Genomic DNA, 9,816 nt, shown 5'->3' on the forward strand with positions numbered 1-9,816 from the left:
GGCCCACCAGGGCGTCCGAGGCCGGCACGGAGCCCAGCTCCACCGGGAAGCTACGGGGTCGCGAGGGCATGTGTGGGCTGCAGCCTCTCTCAGCGCCTGGCCGGGGGTCAGCTGCAAGGTCTCATGAGGGCAGGACGAGGTGGAGAGCCGGCAGGATCCCTGGGGGCAGCACAGGCGCAAGGACAAAGCGGGCTGGTGTTCAGGGGAAGGGCGCGGGGATGAGAAAGGGAGTGGGCACCACACCTGAGTCAGAGGTCTCAAGGGGTCTGGGGGAAGGGTGCAGGGGTACAGGGGCCGGCAGAGGGGTTAATGGGGTTTCGAGGGTCTGGAAGAGGCAGAGGGCGCCCAGGAGAGGGTCTGCCGGTGGAAACGGGGGAGGGGGGAGGGCTTAGGCCCAAGTTAGCTCCACGTGGTGGGGAACCGGGTTTACAGGTGGGGGTTCGGGGCGTAGGAGGGGTCTGGGGACCCCATCCCTGGGCTGGGGAAGGGTCGGCGGAGCAGAGTCTGCGAATGGGGTGGCTTCCAGGTTGCGGGGAGGGTCTGAGGGACGTGGGAGGGCAGCAAGGGCGGAGGGTGGGGAGGGGGCAGAGGGCAGAGGGTGGTGGAGATCCAAGACCCTCAGAACCTGGGGATCCCAGACCCCGCTCTGGTTGGCCGGGCACCTACCGTTGGACTGGGTGGTCGCCACGTGACTGCCACGTGACCGTGCGTGCTGGCGGGAGGGAATCTGGGCGGGAATCCTCTACACACACATGCGTACTGGAGACTTCCTGTCAGGCCCTCCCAGCGCCCTCCCCAAGCAGGGAGCGTCCCACACAGCCGAAAAGAGCTCACAATGTCTGTTCCGGAGCGTTGGCGTGCACTCTGATGGCTCCCTGGCTCTTTCCTGCCTCACCTGGGCTTGTGTGGAGGGGATAGGGAGCTCTATACAATTGGCTGTCTTCTGGCCAGGCGCCCCCTCCGCCCCACACACAGCACATCCCTGCAGGCTTTCCCCCACAGTGGGGCTGATCCAGCCTCTTCCCCGATCCCCAGAGGATGTTCCCCCAGGAGTCACGGGGTCCCTGTCTCAGGGTGGCCCGCCCTCCCCACCCCCCCCGCCTCCAACACTAAGCTCTGGTCTCGCCGCGGCCTCCGCCCTCTTAAGCACCATCTGTGTGTGGACCACCCTCAGCCTCCCCACAGCCCTTTCAGCCAGCCCCCTCCAAGCCTCCTGGCAGCTCTGCCACCCGCCCCGGCCTGTCTCCACATTCCGAGGAACGGAGGAACTAAGCACTTTGCCATCCTCTGGTGCTTCCCCTGGCACATTAGCAGGAAACTGGATCACAAGTGGAGCAGCTGGGATTTGAACAGGTGATCATAAGGGATGCTGGTGTTACAGATGGAAGTTTAACTCACAGTACCACAACAGCAACCCCAGGGAAATGTTTTTAAGAAAGACTTATTTATTTTTATTGGAAAGTTAGAGCTACAGAGAGAAGTAACAGGAAGAAGGATCTTCCATCTGCTGGTTCATATCCCAAATGGTTGTAACAGCTGGAGCTGCGCCAGTCCAAAGCCAGGAGCCCCCTCCTGGTCTCCTACGCGGGTGTAGGGTCCCAAGGCTCTGGGTCATCCTCCACTGTTTTCCTCCAGGCCACAAGCAGGGAGCTGGATGGGAAGTGGACTAGAACCGCGCCCATATGGGATGCCAGCACTTGGAGGTGGAGAATCAGCTTGTTGAGCCACCATGCAGGCCCCTCCCCAGGAGGTTTTAAGATGAGACTGAGCCTGTTCCTCCCCTGCCCCAAAACCCTGCCAACCCCTCCAATGTTCCTGGGTCTGAACCAGAGCTAGCAGTCTGGTCCTACCTGCCCAGCATCCTTGTGTCCCTTCTCCTCCAACTGTATCACACTTCTGTTTACACATGTACCCTTGTCAGTCTTAACTGGTTACTCACATGTATTTCCTGGGACACCCTCTGGATCACTCCCAGTCTAGGTCAGGTGCCCCCTCTGGCCCCACTTAGCCCCTGGGCTACCCCTCCTAGTGCCCTGACCACTAGGAGGCGATCACCAGGTGACCCTGGGAATGCTGTTCCCACAGCACTGAATTCCCTGGATGCAGGGCCTGGTGCTGTCTCTGTTGTGTCCCCAGCACTGCTGCGCTCAGGGGCCTTTCTTGATGCTTACTGCCTGAGAGCCTGCTGGGACTGTCCCTCGGTTCCTGCCCAGAACCGTGGCCTGGCAGAGCCTTTTGCAGGCACTGCTCTTCTCTGTGTGTCCACTGGGGTGTGGAAGCTCCCAAGGGTGTCTGCCCAGGCTCACCCCAGGAGTATGGGCTGCCTCAGTGTCAGGGGAGGCCACCTCTGGCCTCAGTGTCAAGCCCTGAGGGTACTGTAAGATCTCTCTCTGGGCAGGGATTAGGCGTGGAAGTCAGCTGCGTGCTCTGTTGGAGTTGCTGGTTCAAGTCCTGGCTCCTCCACTTCCAACTTGCACGTAAAAAAATATATTGTTAATATTTATACAATCAACACTCTTGTGACTCTGTAGTCTGGGCGGCAGCAGAGGGTGGTCCAGTTGTTTAGGCCCAGGCCACCCACACGAGAGACCCAGACGAGCTCACTCTCCTTTTCAAATAAAATGATAATAAACGTGCTGTGTTTTGTTTTGAAGAAGGATTTCTCTCAAACTGCAGGGTGCCCCAGCTTAGAGTGGCTGAGCTTGAGACTGTCCCTTCCCCAGGAATGTGGTTTCAGTGCAGCCTGGCTGCTTGGCGGTAGTTTGGGGATCTTTATTTACCATAAGACTCCCAGGGGTACTACTGGGTGGCCCTCGGGCCTCCTCCCAGCAGCCTCCGCCAGAGCTCCTGGCGGAGAAGTACTTGCTCCCTGCGAGCGCCCTGAAGCACACTGCGGTTCTCCTGGGCTCTCCGGATCAGGTAGGGGATCACTTCCTCCAGGGAGCCGTAGGGGATGGACTTGTATACGGCATAGCCGGCCTGTCCTGCGCAGAGAGGGCCGGGGTGAGGGAGTGTTGGCAGGGGTGTAAGTGTTGGCTTGGAGGCTGCTGTTTTGAGAAGGCGGCTGATGTACAAGCCCAAGACACCTGCTGCAGACCTTGCTAAACATCTTCAAAAGTTATTAGAGTGCTTCTAAGAGAAGGATGAACTGACTCATCCCGAGAGGGCAGGAACACACAGGAAGTCATGGGAAAGGGACTATGATACAGGACTAGCAAATGCAAGGGGCAGCTGGCACGGAGGCCCAGCCCCAGGGCCTTGGATCCTGAAAGCACACATCCATCCCAGCTCTCCAGGACTCTGGGATGTAGGAAGAGCTGGACGCTCAGCCTGCTGCAGGCTCTGGCCAGGCATTGGTTGGGAAGAGCAGAGGCATCTGGCTGGGGTGGGGAGACAGGGTGTGAGGGCATAGTGGAGGGCCCGTTCACTTACCCAGGGCCAGGGAGACGTGGTCACACATGCCCAGAAGTTGTCCGAAGCAGACAGGCCCGTCCTGAGGAATGCCCAGCTCCCACATGCTGCAGAAGAGACCTCAGCGTCAAGCCACCTACAGGTGACACCTAGAGCTGCAGATGTACCCCTGTGGCAGTTGCAGAACTCGCAAAAGGAAGTGTTTCCCAGCTGGATAACAAAGTAAGGAGCCCTCTGCCAGCCACTTGGTGAGCCCTCAGGCCACACGGGACCCCAACATGCAAGGCTCAAGGTCTTGTCCAGCCAGGGCACCTGCAGCATGGTGAGGCTGCAAACTCTGGGAATGCTGTTCACCTCTTCGTTCCAGAGCCACCACCCTCGGCACGTCCCTGGCGACATGCGCAGGGAGTGGGAGGGAGGAGGCCCTTTGGGTGGGTGCCCACTTGCCCACCCCCTGACCTCCTACCGCTTGGTTGCCTGGCCAACAGATTCCTCATTGTGGGAAGCCACCATGAGTTGGCATAGGGGGCCCCGGTGGGTCACATGGGTCAGCATCAGCTCCAGGCAGCGGCTGTAACTGAAGGGATACACTCCGTTTAACTCCACAGGCCACCCCCAACAGTGATCATGGGGTCTGGCCCCCCGGATTGAGATGCTGTCATGGGAGGGTTTCTGGGGCCAGAAAACTCCCCTACCACCTGTACCAGCCGCCAGGGACATCTTGTCTTGGGGTCACTTTCCTCTCTTGTAGCAAGGCAAGCTGCTGGGAGGGTGGAGCGGTGTGTGTGTGTGTGTGTGTGTGTGTGTGTAAACTCTTGGCACAGAAAAGGATCCTATCCCACACTCCAGCTCCTTCAGTGCAAGTGCCCTTAACAGGGAGCGTAGCTCAGAGCACCTGGGCAGGTGTAGGAGCGGGAAGCCATGGACAGAGAGCGAGGTCATGGCCTGGAACAAGCCACAAAGCAAGCCTGGCTGGTGTGTGGTGGGTTGCACCGCTTTATCCACTAACGCTGCATGCCCGAAGTGCTTCCAGATCTCCCTCAGGAGAGTGGGGGAACAGTTTTTCGTGTTCTGTCAGCCATGGCTCATGGGCAGAAGTCAAAAGGCAGGAGCAGAGCGAGCTTGGGTGTTCTGCCAAGAGCTTGGGGATCACTGCTGTGTTCTTGGGGTGCTCATGGCTCCCCTGGCCAGCCCCCCTCCCTCAGCTGATAAATGGGTTAAAACAAAATGTGGTCCAGCCATGCAATGAAATAGTATCATAAAAAGGAATGAGTCAGGCCTGGTGTGGTGGCCCAGTGGCTAAATCCTTGTTCTGCACATGCTGGGATCCCATATAGGTGCCAGTTCAAGTCCTGGCTGCTCCACTTCCCATCCAGCTTCCTGTTTCTGGCCTGGGAAAGCAGTAGAGGATGGCCCAAGTCCTTGAGACCTTGCACCCAAGTGGGAGATCGGGAAGTGTGATTCTGGTTTTGGAACAGCTCAGCTCTGTCTGTTGCAGCTGCTCGGGGATTGAACCAACAGATGGAAGATCTTTCTCTCTGTATCTCCTTCTCTCTAAATCTGCCTTTTCAAGAAAAAGAAATACATTTTTACAAAAAAAAAAAAAAAAAAAAAAGAAAGAAAGGTCTATGGAACTGTATCCAAGAAAAAAAAAAATGTGCTACTTAAAAAGAAAAGAAAGTTGTGGGCCGGCACAGTGGCTCGACAAAAGAGCACCAGGTGGAGGCGCAGGAGAGGGGACAGGGACTAGCTCTTGGGGCTGAAGGAACTGAGGGGCTACGGAAGAAAGTAGGGGCAGAACCTGACCTGGCTCCCTCTGGCTGCCGGTGGGGAACAGACTGGGGGTGGTGACCCAAAAGGAGAGAGCCGGAGACACCTGGCTTGCTGGGCTCAGAGCTCTGCAGTGTCATGTCACTCGGGCTTCTTTCTGGCCCAGGCCTACCTCCTGCTGGTGGCCTCGTAGTCGGCCTGTGTGGGATCTTCCGTCCCCTGGAGCCGGGCCAGCGCTCTCTCCTTGTCCAGGTAGGCCCCTCGGACCAACTTCACTCCGAAGGCCAGACCGGCCTTGTGTGCAGCCTCGGCGTCCCGCCCAAGCCGCTCATGTGTGTCCTGGGAGCGGAACAGGGAGGACATGCAGGCAGGTTGGAGTGGCGCAGGGCGCAGGGATCCCACCGAAGTCCCGCAGAGCACAGCGCCCACCTTCAGATAGGCCTGGTACGTGTTCCACACCCAGGGGCCGCCTTCCCCGGGCCGGTTCCAGCGCACAGCCAGCGCGGCCACCAGCAGAGAGAGCGCGTGGTTGATGGAGCTGTACTCGGCGTCCACCAGGAGGCGCACGCGCTGCTCCCAGGCACGCTGGGCAGGCCGAGAGAGTGGTCAGGGCCCAGAGAGGGTGGTCAGGGGCCCCTGGCACGCTGCGCGGGCCAGGGAGTGGTCAGGGCTGAGGCATGAGGCTGTAAGAGCAGCGAGCCCACAGCGGCAGGAAGCCTTACCTCCGCCACCCGGTGCAAGCGGCTCAGGGAGGCCTGCAGGTGCAGGTTCTGTTCGGCGTTGAGGCAGGAGATCTGAGGGTTCTGGAACAGAGCAAGGGAAGGCGAGAAGGGCTCAGGATCATGGGGACCTGGTCCCCCTATTCCGCCACCTCCAGGAATGGGCAAAGTCAGACTCTTCAGAAGAGTGGCTATGGATAGACTCTGTTAACTGAGCTGTAACCCATGGGTCACAGTCTGGCTTGGAACCCTGGCTCTCCCACATGCTGTGTGCCCCCAAGCAGATCTTATAACCTCTCTGGGCCTGTTTTTACTTATTTTTTCCTCTGTAAAATGAAGACAACAGGGTCGGCATTGTGGCCTAGCGTGTAAAGCCGCCCACAATATTGGCATCCCCTATGGGCATTGGTTTGATTCCCGGCTGCTCCACTTCTGATCCAGCTCCTTGCTCGTGCGCCTGGGAAAATAGGGGAGGGTGGCCCAAAGCTTTGGGACCTAACCACACTGCCCTCTGCTCCCCGTCAGCTTTTTTTTTTAAAGATTTATTTATTTATTTATTTTTATTACAAAGTCAGATATACAGAGAGGAGGAGAGACAGAGAGGAAGATCTTCCGTCCGATGATTCACTCCCCAAGTGAGCACAATGACTGGTGCTGTGCCGATCCGAAGCCAGGAGCCAGGAACTTCCTCCAGGTCTCCCACAAGGGTGCAGGGTCCCAAGGCATTGGGTCGTCCTCCACTGCTTTCCCAGGCCACAGGCAGGGAGCTGGATGGGAAGTGGGGCTGCCGGGATTAGAACCGGCGCCCATATGGGATCCTGGGGCGCATTCAAGGTGAGGACTTTAGCCACTAGGCCACGCCACCAGGCCCTCCCCATCAGCTTTTAAGGAGGAAACCAAGGGATAGGAACTCTGTCTCTTAAATAAATTAAATACAATTATTTTGCCTCCTAGATTGATCGAGAAGGGTATGAAGAAGCTCTCTGCAATGATGGAGCTATTTTATGTCTTGGTAAGAATTTGGGTTGTTCAGGTGTGTGCATTCATCCAAGTTCATCAACAGGTACATTTAGACTGTGTAGATTTAATTACAAGAACATTCTGCCTCAAAAGGAAAAAAGGAACCGTAGCTATTGTTGAACTCCAATGATTTGCTTCCTGGTACAATTAGGGGGAGAAGTACATTGACTCTAAAAATTACTTAGAAATGCATCCGAAAGTAAGATGGTGGTGGATGTTTGGCCAAAGAGGTGAGACAGCCAGGTCCTGTTTCAGAGGGTCTGGGTTCAGTTCCCAGTTCTGGCTCCTGACCTTAGCTTCCTGCCAGTATACATGCTGGGAGCAGCACGCGATGGCTCGAGGATCTGGGTTCCCACCAGCTACATGGCGACCACACTGCACCCCGAGCTTCTTGCTTTTACCTGACCTGCCAGTCACACGCCAACCCGCATTGCACCCCAAGCTCCTCGCCCCGAGCCCGGCCCGGCCTAAGCCACGGGGGGCATTGCACCCCGAGCTCCTCACCCGAGCCCGGCCCAGCCTAAGCCACGGGGGCATTGCACCCCGAGCTCCTCACCCGAGCCCGGCCCGGCCATTTCAGCATGAACCAGGAGCTCTCTCACCTGCATGCTCTCATTCTTTCTGTCTCTTGAATAAAAAGAGATAATAAAGTGAATTGATGGATGGAGAGAGGAATAAGTAGCAGAATAGATAGGATTTAAAGCAAGCACAGTTAAACGTTAAAGGTGATAGGTATGTGAGTGTTTGCTTTATTTGTATATTTGAAAGTTTCTGTAGTAAAATTTGGGGGGATATGCACCCTATCCCAAACAGTACAAGAAGGCTTCAAAAAGTTCATGGAAGACACACGCTCTCTTTAACTCCATTATTTTCCTGCTGAACTTCCTGAAGCTTCTAGTGTCTCCATGCCAAAATAAAATCACAGCAACAGAAGAATCTATAATATACGGGATGGAGTCATTGCTGGTGGCAGGGAGACAAGCAATGGGATATGGAGATAAAAGGGAATGAATGAACAAACTCAAATCCCTGTTCCAATCACTCAGCTCCTGCCAGCACACATGGTGTGGGACGCATGCGGACACACTGTCTTTGGGACCACAAAGAGCTGCTGCCCCAGCCCCTGCTCCGAGAGCACCCGCCCCCAGAGCCCCTCCCCTGGGACTCTAGTTGTCCACCTGTTGCATCAGCACACCAGCGCTGCAGCCACACTGGCTCGGCCTGTGCTAAACCAGGAAATGATGGTGGTGAAATACAGTGCTGCCTGGGGGTGGGAGCTGGTGCAGCAACAGAGCACTCCACGGGCCATGTGTGTCCCAAAGGGCCGGGCTTTCCCACTCCGCGTGAGCTCCTAACTCCAGGTTCCTGCTAGGGCAAACCCTAGGAGGCAGTGATGATGCCTCAAGGAATTGGGGGTTGCGGTCACCCATGAGGGAAACCTGGATAGACTTTGGACCTTTGTGGACATCTGGAAGAGTGAACCAGCTGACGGGAGCCACTCTGCAAATACAGAGACAGATGGGTGTAGGTCCTCATTCATATAAACACAGGACTTTCTCTGCCTCCCTAATAAATAAACACATAAACAAATTCAGTGCAATTGGAACTTGTCCGAGTGCAGGGAACTCGGTACCTGAGGTCCTTACCTGCCCAGAGTCCATGACATCCGCCAACCTCTCGGGACTCAGCTCCGAGGAGGCCCCTGGCCTCGCGAGCTGTGAGGTCAGCTCCTTCTGCAAGAGGCGGGTGGACACAGAGGTGAGGGAGGGGCCCGCTGGGTAGCCACACCCTCCCCCACCCCACCCCACCCCCCAATCTGTGCCTTACACAGAGCCGGGTGCTGGCCAGCGCCGTCACCTTCAGCTGCATGAGGTTGTTCCCAGCCAGGCCTGGGGGCTCAGCGAGGCTCCGCTGCAGCTCCACGCAGCGCAGCATGGTACTGAGGTTCCCCTCGTACCAGTCCTCACTGCCCAGTCGGCCAGCAAGTGTCAGAGCTGGAACCCATCAGGGGGTGGGCTGCTCCCCGCCCTCCTCCCACCTCCCCTGGAGATGGGGGCTGGCCTTCTGCTCACCCAGTCTTTGCAACTGAGTCTGGCTCCTCCTCAGTAGGGACTGCTAGCAGGGGCTGGAGGCCCAGAGCCCGGAGCCGCCGGACACAATCCCTCACCTCGTCTGCCGTCTCCCCGGCCACGAACTGCCCATAGAAGGATGCTCGGAGAAGCTTGCCTGAGAGCCAGGAACCCAGGAGGTGCTGAGACCAGGCCTGAAGCTGGGAGACAGGCAGCGAGGGCTTAGAGTGGGCTGGGGGCAGCCTCCAGGCCAGCTCCCTGGGGTCCCTACTCACTGCAAGCCCGTGGGTGACCAGAGGGGGCCAGGCACACAGCCGCAGCACCAGCAGAGCCCGTGCCAGCTCCCCTGTGCCCTTGAGATGAAAGGCCCCGCCATCGAAGCGCAGGGGCTGCCAGCTGCCCGCGGAGGGGCTGGCTGGGGCACGGAGCGCTTGGCAAGCCCGAAGCATCAGGACTGTCTAGCCACGCTGCAGATTTGTAGGGGTGCCAGCTGCCCCTTACCCAGCCGAGGGGCAGTGACTAACGAACTGGATTGAGCTTTCGGCTCATGGGCTGCTTGCTGGGGAAGGGGGGCAGTCAATCATTAACTCATGGGGACAGAGTTCAGACTAACGGGAATAGGAGCAGCACCTCTCAAGTGCCAGTCCCCACATGAGCCTCAGCCTGACCCCACACACCCACTAGGTGCCCACCAGGTGCCAGGAGGGCACGGGGCAGGCAGTGTGGCTTTGTGGCCTTGAGCAAGCTGTCTACCCTCTCTCCCTGTAATTGCTTTGTCTTGCAATGGGAAATGGTATGATGGCACCGAGCGAAAACACACAGAACCT

The 9,816-nt window shown here is 57.5% G+C and overlaps 1 protein-coding gene across 1 annotated transcript; it reads right to left on the reverse strand.

Annotated features, from left to right (window-relative positions):
• Window positions 1-2,799: 2,799 nt before the first annotated feature.
• PRODH2 (proline dehydrogenase 2) lies at window positions 2,800-9,438 on the reverse strand. The gene is made up of 10 exons (XM_004595145.2): window positions 9,265-9,438; window positions 8,993-9,189; window positions 8,748-8,886; window positions 8,567-8,653; window positions 5,904-5,984; window positions 5,611-5,766; window positions 5,354-5,520; window positions 3,878-3,988; window positions 3,433-3,518; window positions 2,800-2,984 (listed from the first exon to the last, which is right to left on the reverse strand). The coding sequence occupies exons 1-10, from the start codon at window positions 9,436-9,438 to the stop codon at window positions 2,800-2,802; spliced, it is 1,383 nt and encodes a 460-aa protein (XP_004595202.2).
• Window positions 9,439-9,816: the final 378 nt, after the last annotated feature.

Source organism: Ochotona princeps, chromosome 16 (assembly GCF_030435755.1).
Source record: "Ochotona princeps isolate mOchPri1 chromosome 16, mOchPri1.hap1, whole genome shotgun sequence".
NCBI classification, from domain to species: domain Eukaryota; kingdom Metazoa; phylum Chordata; class Mammalia; order Lagomorpha; family Ochotonidae; genus Ochotona; species Ochotona princeps.